General features: G+C 35.7%; 1 protein-coding gene across 1 annotated transcript; it reads left to right on the plus strand.

The window, feature by feature from the left end:
- Positions 1 to 15,271: 15,271 nt before the first annotated feature.
- On the plus strand, positions 15,272 to 16,004 carry LOC120146887 (protein MIZU-KUSSEI 1). Its single transcript, XM_039160366.1, has one exon. It carries the CDS (start codon positions 15,278 to 15,280, stop codon positions 16,001 to 16,003), a length of 726 nt encoding a protein of 241 aa, XP_039016297.1. The 5' UTR covers positions 15,272 to 15,277; the 3' UTR covers position 16,004.
- Positions 16,005 to 16,235: the final 231 nt, after the last annotated feature.

The raw sequence follows: 16,235 nt of genomic DNA on the forward strand, positions 1-16,235 counted from the left end.
TATGATACATAAGCCGGCCCATTTCACCGTTTTTGTCAATAAAGATGCACGTTTTTTCCTCTGATCTGAATTCAGCAGTTTTGACTCTGCAACTCAACTCAAAGTCCTGAATGTTTTAGAAGCAAAAGAAACGAAATTCTAAAGCACGATTTAGCTCTGCATATTAAAAGAATCACGAGAACTAAAAGACACAAAAACAAGGAAAATCCGAAATCAATTAATGTCCTATACAAAGGAAGATGAAGAGAAAGCAGTATCAAACACCGGCATGTCCGTCGTCACAAGAACAACCGCCGTTAGTGTCACAGTGTTGGTGTGAATGTGCTTAGGAAACAGCAAACGAGACCAACCAATAACATGAAACCCCAAGCGTATGCTAAAGCTTGAACCCAATTCAGGTAATGCTCCATAGCTGTTGTTTGTTTCTTCTTCTCATAACTTCACACTCACCAATTTCTTGCTTTTCGTCTTGTCTTCACCAGTTGGATGTTTTGTGTGCAAAATAAGGATTCGTTGGTCGCAATGGATTAAGCCTGGAAAAGCATATCACATGGATTCAGTCTGAAAAGAAGCCAATATAACGTGGACCAGCCTGTGAATTTAACCCAACTTTTATGTCCTTGTAAAACCACATGCAGCTATCCAGCTCAACTTTTATGTCGATGGTTATCATGTTCAGAGTTAAAGCAATGGGCAAAAGAAAGACCTAAAAACAAATAAAAAGACAACTAAAAGCACTGCTTGCTTTACAAATATCAGATCTCCCCGAACAAGGGTTAATTAGTGCGCATGTATCGACCATAACGTTCTTTCTAAATATAAACTTAGCTTTAGGCTCACATTAACAAATACGGCACCAAAGAGAGGGGTGCCAATAAAGAAATCCTCCATGGTCACTCCGATATAGACTAAAAATAGAAATGGTATGCTTTACGGTACCAAAGAGGTCCTCACAATTTAGATCTTCTCAACTATGTACAAAAGATTAGCAGCCTTTAACCTCAATGCAGCCTCACAGATTATTTTGTAGAAATATCAACCGATCAACGGCAGCGCAGCTGATGCAACCTTACAACAAAAAGTGTAGGAGTTTATAATCTTCAGAACAATCTCTGTATTTAAACCACATAACCAAGGATGAACCAAGGGGCGGATTGTTGCGGAAGACGGCTATCGGATAGAGCAAAATTGCAACTTATAATTTGAGAAAATAAAAATGAAGATAAAAGAGAAACAAAATTTATGTGGAAAACCCCTAAATAATATAGGGTAAAAATCACGGACAACGATAGAAGAATTTCACTATGAAAAAATAGGAATTACAACTTCTCTTGATCTACCAAAGAGAAAACAATGATAATTCTCTCTTGATAAAAAGGAGAAAACAACTCTCAAGAAACTCTCTAAATTCTCTCTAGTATTGGAAGAAAGCTAGAATGCTTTGGGATGATTTTGAAGCTAAATGGGATAGGGTATTTATAGTTGAAGCTTAAGGACTAATCTTGTAAATACCCTAAAGTACAATGACTAATTTTAGCAATTTTACCATACAAAAATCAATAAATTTGCAATATTTTGGACTAGAATTAGCCGCCCATTTGCCATTCCCTATTTGCCATTTTTGACCAAAGAATTCTGCAACCACCAAAGCCACTAAATTTGACATTTGATTTTCAATAATCTCCCACTTGAAGATTTGATTGGAACAATCATATCTTCACACCATTCTTTCTACCTTGTACCTTCATGTTGCTTACGTCTCTGACAGGCCACAAGAGGATCGACACCAAGTAAATTTATCAGCGTTGGTCGCCTTCGTCATGAAATCTGCTATGTTGTCTTTGGTATGGATATTCTACATATCTACTGTCTATTCTTCCACCTTTTCACGAATGAAATGGTACTGAACTCGTATGTGTTTTGTCCTTGAATGAAATGATTCCTTGCTAGATACAAGGCGCTTTGACTGTCACAAAACAGAGAGACATACTCTTGATTATGCCCAAGCTCCTCATAGCATCTTCAACCAAATTGCTTCTTTACTGGCTTGTGTAGCTACATATTCTGCCTCTGTTGTGGATGTAGCCACAACTGATTGTAATTTTGAAACCCAGCTTACAGCTCCACCAGCAACTTTGAACACATATCATGTAGTAGATTTGATTTTATCAAAATCCCTGTATAGTCAGAATCTTCATACCCATTGATTAGTAAGTTTGATCCTCCGTAACATAATGCAATATTTGAGGTCCCTTTGATGTATCTCAGGATCCTCTTTACTGTATTCGAATGCTCTTTACCTGGATTCGCCATGTACCGACTAACCACTCCCACTGCTTGTGCAATGTCTGGTCTTGTGCATATCATAGCGAACATTAACCTTCCCACTGCTGATGCATACGGTACTCGAGACATCTCCTTCATCTCTTCTTTAAGGACTATTGGAGGATAATTTGAAGTTAATAGGAAGAGGGGTAAAATTGGCTTACAATCTTGCATGATGAATCTTGACAAGATATTCTTCAAGTAATTCTTTTGTGAAAGCCAAATCTTCCTATTATTCTGTCTCGGTGAATTTGCATCCCTAGAATCTTGTTTTGCTGATCCCAAGTCTTCATTTCAAATTCCCCTAGCTAGTTGTGCCTTCAATTCTTCAATATGATCTTTGTTGGGTCCTGCAACCAACATGTCATCCACATACAACAACAATATAACAAAATCGTTATCACCAGACCTCTTGAAATAAGCACAAGGGTCTGCATTAAGTCTGTTGTATCCAAGGCACATAATGAAGGAATCAATCTCTTATACCAACACCTCGGCGCCTGCTTTAGACCGTACAGAGATTTGTTCAACCTACAAACCAAGTTCTTCTTTTCTTTTTCTTCAAAACCTTCAGGCTGGAGCATGTAAATTTCTTCTTCAAGATTTCTATGAAAAAAAGCTGTTTTAACATCTAGCTGCTCTAGATGTAAATTCAATGTAGCACACATTGCCAAACTACTCGAACTGTTGTTAGTCAAACCACAGGAGAAAATATTTCATTGAAATAAATACCTTCTTTTTTGAGCATATCCTTTGACCACCAGTCTTACACGATACCTCTCTACTTGATCGTCACCATTTTGCTTGATTTTGAAGACCCATTTGTTACCAATTGGCTTCCTTCCTTGTGGTAGTGGCACAAGGTCCCATGTATTATTTTTATGAAGGGCTTCGATTTCTTCTTACATCGCCATCATCCACAGTGAAGCATCTGAGCTGTTTATTACCTCCTGGTATGTTGATGGCTCACCGTTCTCTGTTAAAAGGCAGTATACAATATTACATTCTATAACAAAGATAACATCCCTGCTGATGATCACTTTGCGGGCAGTGGGATCCCACAAGCGATACCCCTTTACTCCATCAACATACTCCAAGAATTTGCATTTCCTGGATTTTGGATCCAACTTTGAAATTTCTTGGGAGTTGTACATCATGTACACTATACTTCCAAATACATGGAGGTTTGAATAATCAACTGGTTTACCATTCCACATCTCTATTGGTGTCTTCAGCTCTATTGCAGTTGATGGAGCTCGATTCACCAAATAACAAGCGGTATTGACTGCTTCTTCCCATAATGATTTTTCTAGGCCTGCATCACTCAACATTGCTCTTGTTCTTTCTAACAAGGTTCTGTTCATCCTCTCTACCACTCCATTTTGTTGAGGAGTGTTCGCCACAGTAAATTGTCTTTTAATGCCTTCTTTCATGCAAAAGTCATCAAATTCTTCGCTTGTGTATTCTCCTCCATTATCTGTTCTGAAACACTTGATCTTATTTCTAGAATCAAGTTCCACCCACGCTTTGAAGTTTTTGAAAGTTGAAAACACATCTGAATTCTTCTTAATAGGGTACACCCAGCATCTCCTAGAGTAGTCATCAACAAATGAGACAAAGTATTTTGCTCCGCCTAGAGATGTAACCGGTGCTTGCCATACGTCAGACTGAACCAATTCTAGAACACTTTTACCTTTAGAATTTGACATGTTGAATTTCAACCGGTGTTGCTTACTTGTTATGCAATGCTCACACAAGATAAGTGATACCTTTGTTAAGCCTGGAAGTAGCTTTTGCTCCACAAGGACTTTCATTCCTTGTTCTGACATTTGTCCAAGTTTCTGATGCCATAGAATTGCCGAATCTGAACTACATGAGGCAACAGAGGCTTCTGCTTCTACCAAAGTCTCTCCCTTCAGCATGTACAAGTTTGCAGCTATTTTTTCACCTTTCAGCACCACAAGCGCTCTACATAACACCTTAATGATTCATTTCCATGTTTCAATCTTGCTTGCATTATTATCTAACAATCCGTAGGATAATAAATTTTTCTTCAGGCTTTTCACGTGCCACACATCTCGAACAACTTTAATTGTTCCATCATACATCTTTAATTTGATGGTTCCCACGCAAATGATCTCTAAGGCATGATCATTGCAACTGTACACAGATCCTCCTGAGACAGGTTCATAATGATGAAACCATTCTCTTCATGAGGTCATGTGATATGTTTCTCCTGAACCAATGAGCCATATATCTGCAAATCTTTTTCTACCTTCCACAGTGGTTGACGCTTCACAACATAGAGCATCTCCATCATCTGAAGTGTTTGCGGTATTGCCTTGTGGATTGGAATTTTTATTTAAACTCCAACAATCCTTCTTCAAATGACCCTTCTTTCCACAGTTGTAACACTTTAAATTCTTCTTGCTTCTCGACTTCGATCTATCATATTTGTGACTGTTGCTTTGGCCACGTTCTGTTGATCTCCCTCTCATCGTTGTCATCGTTGTTAATGCTTCTGCTTGTTGCATATTTACTTGTTTGTCTTCATTGTTCTTGTGCTGATTTTCTTCTTGAAGAACAACAGCTGCAACGTCATCGAAGACTAGACTGGTGACATTACTATTTGTCAAGTTGATGATGAGTTGATCATACGAATATGGTAAACTTTGAATTAGAAGTTCAACACGTTCTTGTTCTCATATTTTACAACTTGAGGATGTAAGTTGAGAAAATAAAGTGTTCAACGTGTTTAAGAGCTCCGTCACTGAAGTATATTCTGGCATCCGGAGAGTGTACAATTTCCTCTTAAGGAAAATTTTATTGTGCAGTGATGTGGCATCATACAATTTGGTGAGATGATCACATATCTCCTTAGTTGTCTTCTTCTCCTCGATGCTTGACAATACTTCATCTGCTAATGCTAGATGAAAGTTTCCCATAGCATTCCAGTCTATTTCGATCCATTTGTTGTCATCTGTGAAATCCACCGGCCTTTCACTGATAGCTGCTAGACAATCGTCTTTCCTCAGGATGACCTTCATATTCAATTTCCACAATGAGAAATTTCTCCCATTGAATTTTTCAATATCAAATTTCGTTGCCATAGCTTCTTTTACGGATAGCTCCCACTATTTCACTATCGTGAATTGTTCTCTGGAACCTTCAAAGAATGGGTAATAACTTCTTACTTTCTTATGTTGGAGGATCCACCTTTTGGTGGTAACCACAAAGATAATAAGCAGATATTACATACTCAAATACTGGCTCTGATACCAATTGTTGCGGAAGACGGCTATCGGATAGAGCAAAATCGCAACTGATAATTTGAGAAAATAAAAATGAAGATAAAAGAGACACAAAATTTACGTGGAAAACCCCTAAATAATATAGGGTAAAAACCACGGATAACGATAGAAGAATTTCACTATGAGAAAATATGAATTACAACTTCTCTTGATATATCAAGTAGAAAACAATGATAATTCTCTCTTGATAAAAAGGAGAAAACAACTCTCAAGAAACTCTCTAAATTCTCTCTAGTATTGGAAGAAAGCTAGAATGCTTTGGGATGGTTTTGAAGCTAAATAAGATAGGGTATTTATAGTTAAAGGTTAAGGACTAATATTATAAATACCTTAAAGTACAATGACTAATTTTAGCAATTTTACCATACAAAAATCAATAAAATTTGCAGTTATTTTGGACTAGAATTAGATGCCCATTTGCCATTCCCCATTTGCCATTTCTGACCAAAGAATTCTATAACCACCAAAGCCACCAAATTTGACATTTAATTTTCAATACGGATTGGGAGGATTGTCCCCTTAAAATTTTTAAATTCTCTTATATTTTAGATTTTTTTGTGCATTTTCTATTAATTATATGACTTTGTCCCTGAAATTTTATAAGTTTGCCCCTAAGATAAAAATTCTACATTCACCCCTACACACAATCCACGTACAAGAAGCAGTTGACAAGTAAATAGTAGAAAAGTTTATTTATATTGATGAATACACCATAGTTCATAAATGTTGATGGAAACAAGTTAGCCTCGTCGGTCATTGATGGTTCATCCTTTTTGATTTAGATAGAGTATCATATCCGGTGGAGACTCGACCGTGAACCTAGTTGATCTATATTAAGATAAGGAATGAAGGTAAGAAGGAAGAGATGAATAATGTGGGTGAGAAAGCAGATAAAGAGAAAGAGTCCCCCATCATGTTGTCTGATGGATTTTTATATCGATCCTATTACAGTTGGCATTAGGCTTAAGAACATCGTGTTTGTTAATAAGCTGTCAGATTATACAAATATGGATGTCAACCTGTAACACCTCGAGTTTTAAAACTCGAATCCCACCAGTCGAATATGACTTTCTCGATTAATGATTATTTCATTTAGCAACAAATGATTTTTTTATTGTTGGATATATTTGATTGTTTTTCTATGAAATTTGATTTTTCAAACATGTTATCAAATATTATTACAAACTATTCTATGGACTATCTCTCAAGGATTTCGAACACTGAGGCATTATCCCAGATGTCATTTTGAGTATCGGGTTGAGTTTTAAATAAATTATTATTATATGTATATGTATTTGCTCGATTTATTGTTTAAGTGGATTCATTGATACTTATATATATAGGTCTTTACGAAGTACGATATATCAAATAAATGTCTCGTGATTATTTTAAAAATATCATACTATGAATCCCAATGATTTATTTTATGTACGTAATATATATATATATATATATATAATGATTTTATGGATTTCAGATATTTTATATTGAATGTGTTCGGTTTTAATCGAAATACCTAAATATTATTGTTATTATCATAATCATTATCATTATTATTATTGTAGTAGTGTCTTTATAATAAACATTTTGAAGTGGGTGTCCTAGCAAGTTGGAACCCTCTAGGGTTTGGAACCCCAAAACCTCATTCATCCGATTCAAACCAAACAGTTACAAATCCACCCACATCAATCCCCTTCCGGCAACCCCATGACCCCTAGAGTATCCATCTATCTCTAGTAACCAGTAGTAGCCTGGGTGCTCTCGGCCAACCTTCCCAAGGCAATGACACTACCCATCGACGGCCACAACGACAGTTTAAACCGACACTCAAAACTCAAAACTTAATTTATTATTTATGTTATATGTTTGCAAGTTTTGTTGTCTAATGATAAATATTTTTTAGTGCAATATTTATATGAGAAAATAACCTCAGTGATCGAAAATGCCTTATAATTACGATTTTAACCAACTTTTTTTGGATTTGACAAAATGAACAACAAATTCGCAACGCGAACTCCAATTTCGTAACCCAGTTTCGCAACGCGAATATGTAAATCGCAACACAGAAGTCAAATTCGCAATGCGATAATCAAATTCGCAACACAAAAGTCAAATTCACAACGCGGAATTTCAAATTCGCAACTGAATTTCAAATTCACAATTAAATTTCAAATTCGTAACTATATTTTCGAATTCGCAACACGAATTTAATTTCGCAATAGGTTTTAGTTTCGCAACACAAATGTTTTGGGTATATAACAACGCAGCAGCAACAACAATTCATAACCTAAATCCCTAAATCGCAACTCATTCCATCTCCATCTATCACTCTCTCCGGCGACATCCGTTCCTATATCCAACGACATCCTTCCCCATCTCTAATTTGTTTTTACATAATTTTATTTCTATATAATTTTTCAATGATTTCTCTCCCAAATTATCAACTATCAACTTAATAAAGGTATGTTTTTCTCTAAGTTAGTGATGATATCTAGTTTATAGCTCATTTATTTAATAAATTAATTTACAATTTGTAGAAAGAAATCATCTAATGTTGATAATGTTTGGATAGATTTGTGTTTTGGAGGGTCATGGGAGAATGTTCATGGTGTTTTACAATATGTGTCTTTACCCATGAATCTTCAACTAAAACTGTCATTAAAAAAGTTAACTTATGAAACTCTAATGTTACGTGTTGCAAAGAAATTGAATTTAGAGCCTCTAAGTGGATTTAGGCTATCTTATCGGAGAAAAGAAAAAGAAGAAAAGGCCATGGGAGTATAACTGGAATATGCCACGGGAGTATAACTGGAATATGCCAGAATTACTTCAGATACCCGGAAGAAGAGTTGGTAAAGATAGCAGTTGATTGTTACACAAAAGTTATTCGTATCAAGAAAGATGATTGTTTTGATACAAATGAAGACTTGAAGATAGCTTTGTATACGAAATGTGTGGAAGATGGCTATCAACTAAAAGTTAACAAATCAAGTAAAGATCGTTTCGAAACAAAGTGTATGATTGACAAAAACTGTACGTGGCGTGTGATTGCAAAGAAGATAAAAGATTGCGAAATGTTTCAAGTTAGGACTTTTATTGATAAACATACATGTTCAAGAACCCAAGTTTTTCCTCACCATAGACAGGCAAACAAAAAGGTGTTGGGTGGTTTACTGGCTGAGTTAATGTTTTTGAATGGAATGGTATATCGGGGACATGAAATTATGACTGACATGAATGCTCGGTTCAAGATTAGTATCTCATATTCTCAAGCTTGGAGAGCCAAATGTTATGCTTTGGAATTGTTAAGGGGGTCGCCAGAAGCATCGTTTGCCCAACTACCGGCTTATTGTCACAATTTAAAGCTGAAAAATCCTAGGTCTGTAACTCATATCAAAACAGATAGAGATGGACGCTTTGAGTTGATGTTTATTGCCATTGGTGCTGCGGTTAGTAAATAATTATAATTTTGTTGACTCATTTTTGTTAGTTGCATGCATTTCACATTTAAATGATTATATTTCTTGTGTATATGATTTTGTAGATTCGTTCGTTTATTACTTGCATGCGCCTAATTATTATAGTTGACAGAGCACATTTGAAAGGTCGATACCTTGGAGTAAACTTATTAGCAGTAGCCATGGATGCTAACAATGAGATACTATCAATAACTTACGGGGGTTGGCAAATCTGAAACCTCTGATTCATGGATATGGTTTATGGGCATCTTAGGGATTGCATAGGTCTTATTAGCAATCTGACAATCATATCTGATAGGGCAAACTCAATTGACAACGCTGTTAGAAGGTATTTCCCAGATGCTTTTCATGGACTTTGTGGTGTTCATTTGTACAGAAATCTAAAATCAAGGTCTGTTGGTATAAAAAATCACAAATGGACATACTGGAAGGCTGTAAAAGCTTGTCGGGAAGTGGATTTTAATAAGCATATAAATTGTTTAAGACGTGTTTTGCCTCAATGTGTTCAAACACTAGAGGATGTCGGGTTTGAAAGATGGTCAAGAGTACATCAACTTGGAGCAAGATATGGTTTCATGACGTCTAATAGTGCAGAATCAATCAACGCTCTAAGTCGTCATTCTCGGAAATTACCCATTACTATGTTAATGGAGTTTTTTCGAGCCTCTATTCAACAGTGGTACTACAAGAAAAGAAACCATGCAGGTATTATTTCTTTAAATTCGTAACTTATCATATATTTTACTTAGTATTATTTATTTAAATTTACAGGAACATTGGAACGTCGTGTTACACCATGGACTGAAAAAAGATAACGAAACGTGTTGTGAAGTCAACGTCATGGAGAGTTAAACCATGTTCAAACACTTTGTTTGAAGTGTTGAATAATAACTTAAATGGGCTTGTCGATCTAAATGTAAAGACGTGTAGTTGTAAGAAATGGAAAACATCTGGTTATCCGTGTGGCCATGTTCTAAAAGTTGCTCTTCATCTAAACCAAGATGATTCAAGTGCATACGCTATGGATTGCTACACTACAAAAAGTATATCGACAGACTTATACCGAGATTGTCTACCCATGTTCACATCCTTCTGAGTGGGACATACTAGATGACTTACAAATAGTTTTGCCACCAGTCATGGACAACAGGCTACCTGGCCGACCAAAAACTCACGATCGTATACCGTCTAAGGGTGAAGAGAAGAAGATATCGACATGTAGTCGGTGCAAGGAAAGTGGTCATACAAGGTTGACCTGTGGATCACCAGTGTCATCAAAATCATCTTTTCCTCTACCAAAAAATGGATCTTCATCAAAATCCAAAGCTCATATGGTGCCAAGCAAAAGGAAATCAAAATCGCAATCACAACCGGCTTCACCTTTTGGGACTTATTAACTTAGGTGATTTTTAAATGCAAACGTTGTATTATGTGTATTTTATGTTTGAATGCATACATTTTCAGTTAGACATTTATTAGTAACTTGAGTTTGAACATTGCTATGATATGTTCAGTTGTTATCATGTTGGGATTTTCTCTTGTGTTTGATTGCTTGGATAGTTGTTCTCTTGCTTCTTCAAGTGTCCTTAGCTTGTATTTATAGCTTGAAATGTGTTTGATGTTGTATATAACTTGATGTTGTATGTTGCGATCAACGCGAAAGTCAAATTTGCAACGCGAAATAAGCGTTGCGAAAGTCAAATTCGCAACGCGAAAATCAAATTCGCAACGTGAAATCGCAAACCGAAAATCGCGACGCGAATTTGACTTTTGCATTGCGAATGCGAAATAAGCATTGCGAATTTGACTATCGCAACTCTTATTTCGCGTTGCGAATTCACCTTTCACGTTGCGAATTTGAACATTGTTATGGGTAACCCTTTTTCATCTGATTAATTTCGTTTTTGTGGGTACATTATTTGAACATTGTTATGTATAAATTTGTTGTGTATGTATGTTTTGGTTTGATTATATTGTATGTATATTTTCATTCAGATGAGATGGGTTGTGCATAACAAAACAATCTATCTCTTCCATGTGAGTACTTTATTCCAACCAAGTGACAAGTGTGACAACCCCATTAACTCACAACTCAGCTTTGAACTCAATCAATATTGTCTTTTAGCTTGATGGTTCATAAAGCATGTTACTTGAACAGTATGAATCAATTATGCAATTTCCATGTTCAATTTAACACTGCATTTCAAATTCATTTCATATGTAATTGGAGTTTGAATTTCAATTTCAATTTGAGTTTGAATTTCAATATAAATTTCGGCTCCACTATAAATATTAGCCCAAGCCTTTGTTCCATCCAAACAACTTACTCAATGAAATAACTTAGCCAATATTCATGTTATCATTGATTATTCCTAATTTCCATTGTTTTTTTTTCAACTTTAAACGCGAGGGAAATCCCGACCATCGTAATTTTTTGTTAACAAGCAGGAAGATTGGATATCCGAAGAATGACTTTCGGATATTATCCATTTCAGTCAGCTCACTGAGGTAGTTTAACCCTAAACCAAAACTATCTTAGCTAAACATACTTGATGTAGAAGCAGCTGCAGATTTAAAATCTCAATGGTGATGCATTTGGTTCTCAAACAGTTAAAGCGTCAAAAATGTTTCGGGCGTATGATCTGGGTGGTATACGAGAAATGCAACAAATGGCAACTAAAAATCCCAATAATTGAGGGCTACAACTTGTAATAATAACAAAAATAATAAGTCCGAAATGCTTCCGAGTACCACCCAAATCATAAGTCTGAAATGCTTCTGATGCTTTAAATGTTTGAGAACCAAATAGACCGCATTCGAGATTTTAAATATGCAACTGTTTCTACATCAGCTATGTTGTATCCTCTCGGGTAGATCGTTAGTCATGGTCTGAAGAAACAAATGTGTCAACATAGCATCTACACCCGTATGTTGTACTTTCAGCCATGGCCCGAAGCAAGTATCCTCAAACAATTTTCTTTGTAGAGGTGTAAGTGTCGACGCAATTTTAGTGGCTATGCTTAATTTATTCCTTAAGGTTAATGCAGCAGAAAAAAATTTCTACAAAAACAATAAACATACCAAGTTAGATATACCAAAAACTATAAATTATACACTATAAACAGACATGATATTAAACAATGAAAACAAAGCCAAATATGTTTCAAACTAGCACGATATTAACATGTTGTCATTATTCCATCATATTTCACAAAATGCATCAAATAACATTCCAGAAGTAAGCACTTATATAAACATTTAAAAGGATAACATATAGGTTTAGTGCAGGTTCAAGGATAACATAAAGAGTAGTAGTTTATTCTTGAAACTTAAATTAGCAACACTGTGAAGTTAATATTTGTCTTTGTTTAGTCTTTTTGTTGAAGTAATGCAATTCATTCAAGTTTCAATTTGCAAAATAAGAGTAGTTTCTAAAACTTAAATTCGCAACGCGAAACTAAAATCGCGTTGCGACGCGATTTTCATTTTCGCGTTGCGAATTTAAGTTTCAAAAACTATTTTCTGCAAATTGAAACTTGAATGAATTGCATTTCTTCAACAAAAAAAAACAAAGACAAATACTAACTTCACAGGGTTAAAGACTAAACAGTTTAGCAGTATTGGCAGCAACCGAATGAATTTACTAAGCAATCTCAGTGAAATGGTTAATCTTTATATATATTGAAATTACCAATAAATTTATCATCAATGTAAGAAAAATCTAATAATAATACAAAAATTTCAAAATAAAAATAAGAGATTAAAAAACTAACCCTCGGTGGTTGATTTTCTATTTCTGACCGTGAATGGTTGTGAGGGTTGCTCCGAGAGATGGAGATAGACGGATTTCACCGGAGATGGGGACGGATTTCATCGGAGATGGGGACGGATGTCGCCGTAGAGAGTGAGAGATAAAGATGGGACTGAGATGTGATTTAGGGTTTTAGGTTATGATTTGCAATAATACTGTTTACATTTGTGTTACGAAATTAATATTGTGTTTCGCGTTGCGAATTTGAAATTATGCGTTGCGAATTTGACTTTTGTGTTGCGAATTTGACTATGGCGTTGTGAATTTAACTTCTGCGTTGCGATTTACATATTCGCGTTGCAAATTTGGAAAATCACAACGCGAATTTGGAAAATCGCAATGCGATTTACATATTCGCGTTGCGAAATTGGAAACTGGGTTGCGAAATTGGAGTTCGCGTTGCGAATTTGTTGGTCATTTTGGCAAATCCAAAAAAAAGTTTGTTAAAATCGTATATTATAAGACATTTTCGGTCACTGAGGTTATTTTCTCTATTTATATCCACACTCAACTTAATCAATTTTTATCTCTTTTCTCTTTTACAGTTCTGAATCTAAAATAGTAAGGGGATGTTTGTTTGGCTCTGAATTAGACCGTTCAACATTCAGACTGTTTGTTTCTCACCTCTGAATGATTCAGTGCTGACTGATTTAGCAAAATAGTGCTGAATGATTCAACACAGAAGTACATTCTGAATGATTCAGAGCCATTATCAAACATCATGTCACATTCAACGCTAATTCATACAGAGCCTCTAAATCATTCAGCATTTGAATAATTCAACGCTTAATCATTATGAAATAAACAAACATCCCCTAAATTCATTGACTTTGTTCCCTGTAAGTTCGACATCCTTAACTGAAAGACTATCACTATTATGCAGTCGACAGGTGTGCACTTGCACGTATTGTGATCACATATATCTATCGATCATATATATATATATATATATATATATATATATATTTGTAAAGTAATTTAAAATCTTACGTATATATTTATATTTTATAATTTAAAATCATGTATTTATTCCTTCTATATTTAATTTAATATGCTCCAATATAAAATAAACATGAAAACTAGAAAATAAAGGGGTAAACTACACGGGTGACCACTCAACTATGATCAAAAATCATTTTGACCACCGATATTTCGATTTGATCAATCAGATCACCAAACTATTTAAATACTTCAATTAAGCCACCTGGTGTTAAAATTTAACGGAGTAGGTGATATGGTCGTTAAAATATTTTGGAATAATTACACAATTGGTCCATGTAACTCATATATTCTTTTAATTTGTTCATAATCTTAATAAATTAAAATAAATTTAACCATATAATCAAGAGGTGCCTTGTGTCAAATAGTGACACTTGTCATGACACCTGGGTTCAATTCCTCTTAGTTTAGGTTTGGCTCTTAATATTCCTCAGATTGGTGGAAAATAAGTCTATTAAATTTAAATTAAATTACAATAAATTTAGTCATCCAATCGAATGATGACTAATTTCATGACATGTATCCCAATGACACATGGCACCTCCTTATTTGATAGTTAAATTTATTTTAATTTATTAAAATTAAGACCAAATTGGAAGAATATATAAGTTACAAGGACCAATTGAGTAATTATACTGAAATTTTTTAACGACCACGTCACATACTCCGTTAAATTTTAACGCCAGGTGGCTTGATTGAAATATTTAAATAGTTGGATGGTTTGATTGATCAAATCGAAATATTAGTGGTCAAAATGATTTTTGACCATAATTGAGTGGTCACAGTTTACCCAAAATAAAGAGGAACCAACAATTGGTAGATCTAGTTGTATGAGGCACTAGATCCCTTAAGCAAGGTTAATGATTCAAATCTTGACATTTGCGAATGAAACAAACTGGGTTAAGAGAGTTGCTCTTGCTGCTACAGTATTCGATCTGATTAGTCGATCAATAGATCAAATATCGATGATTATACTGCATATTACTCATCGAAAGGCTTCGGCTCGACTAAGATTAATATTAAGTCAATTATCTTGGCATACACTAATTTAACTTGACATGATAAATTTAAACATCTACGTCTATAAGATATATATATATATATATATATATATATATATATATAATTATTAAAATAAAATTTAAAATTACTACTCTATAATCCCTCCGTACTAATTAAAAAAAATATCATGTTTCAGCGCGTGGGACACATGCACTTGTCACCAACGAAGGGCAAATAGCTAATTCTAACGGCTCTGTCCATTTCCCGCGTATTTATATGCTTGAATATGTGATACGTACTACCTCTGCAACAAAATCTCTCTGACTCATTTGTTTTTCTCCAAGAAACCCATGGCCAAGATCGACGTCCTCCGTCGACTCCTCCCTTGTCTCACGCCCACAACCGCCTCCTCCTCCTCCTCCACCACACCCACCACCACCACCGCTACTCCCATCAAGAAACGCCTAAGCACCTCCCTCCGAGACGACCACCTCGACACCGATACAAAAGAAGACAGAGACTCTCAAGATTCCACCACAACAATGGAACTCGAACCGTCTTTGCCAGCCTTCTCGCGCCCTTCCAGGTCCATGGTGATAGGCACCATCTTCGGCCAACGCAAAGGTCATGTCTGGTTTTGCATCCAACACGACCGTCTCTCCACAAAACCCTCTCTCCTCCTTGAACTCTCCATCCCAACTCAACAACTCGTCCAAGAAATGAGCTCTGGAATCGTCCGTATTGCCCTCGAGTGCGACCTATCCGAACTCAACTCCTGTCCTCTCCACTTGGTCCCCATTTGGACCATGCACTGTAATGGTCGAAAAATAGGATTCGCGACGAAAAGAAAAGCCAGCCACCATAACCGACTTATGTTAAAGACCATGCAATCTACAACAGTTGGAGCGGGGATGATACCGGCCGGTTTCGGGTCGTCTGATTCCGAGGAGATCATGTACATGAGAGCTAATTATGAGCATGTTATTGGCAACTCTGATTATGAGTCGTTTCACCTTGTTAACCCAGATGAATGTTCAGGGCAAGAACTAAGCGTCTTCCTTATGAGGCCAAGGTGAACAAAAGGCTGATAAAGAAATAACAAAGAGGTTAAACATATGGGTCTATGTGTTTTGTCGGTTTCTTTGTTGAAGAAGAAGAAGAATGGGTTTTTCTCTTACCCTCTGGGAAGTTTCTGAAATCTGTTTTTTCTTCTTGGGTGTTTCTTTCAAGCTTTCAAGAGGCTTCAAAGTGAAATTTTGAATCGCAAGGAACTTCTTTTCCTTTCGCCTGTAATTTTATTTTACAGTT

The sequence above is a fragment of the Hibiscus syriacus genome, unplaced genomic scaffold, assembly GCF_006381635.1.
Source record: "Hibiscus syriacus cultivar Baekdansim isolate YM2019G1 unplaced genomic scaffold, ASM638163v2 tig00110931_pilon, whole genome shotgun sequence".
Classification (NCBI taxonomy): Eukaryota; Viridiplantae; Streptophyta; class Magnoliopsida; order Malvales; family Malvaceae; genus Hibiscus; species Hibiscus syriacus.

Coding starts and splice junctions, on each gene's coding strand:
- LOC120146887 (XM_039160366.1), top strand. CDS start 15,278: ATGGCCAAGATCGACGTCCTCCGTCGACTCCTCCCTTGTCTCACGCCC.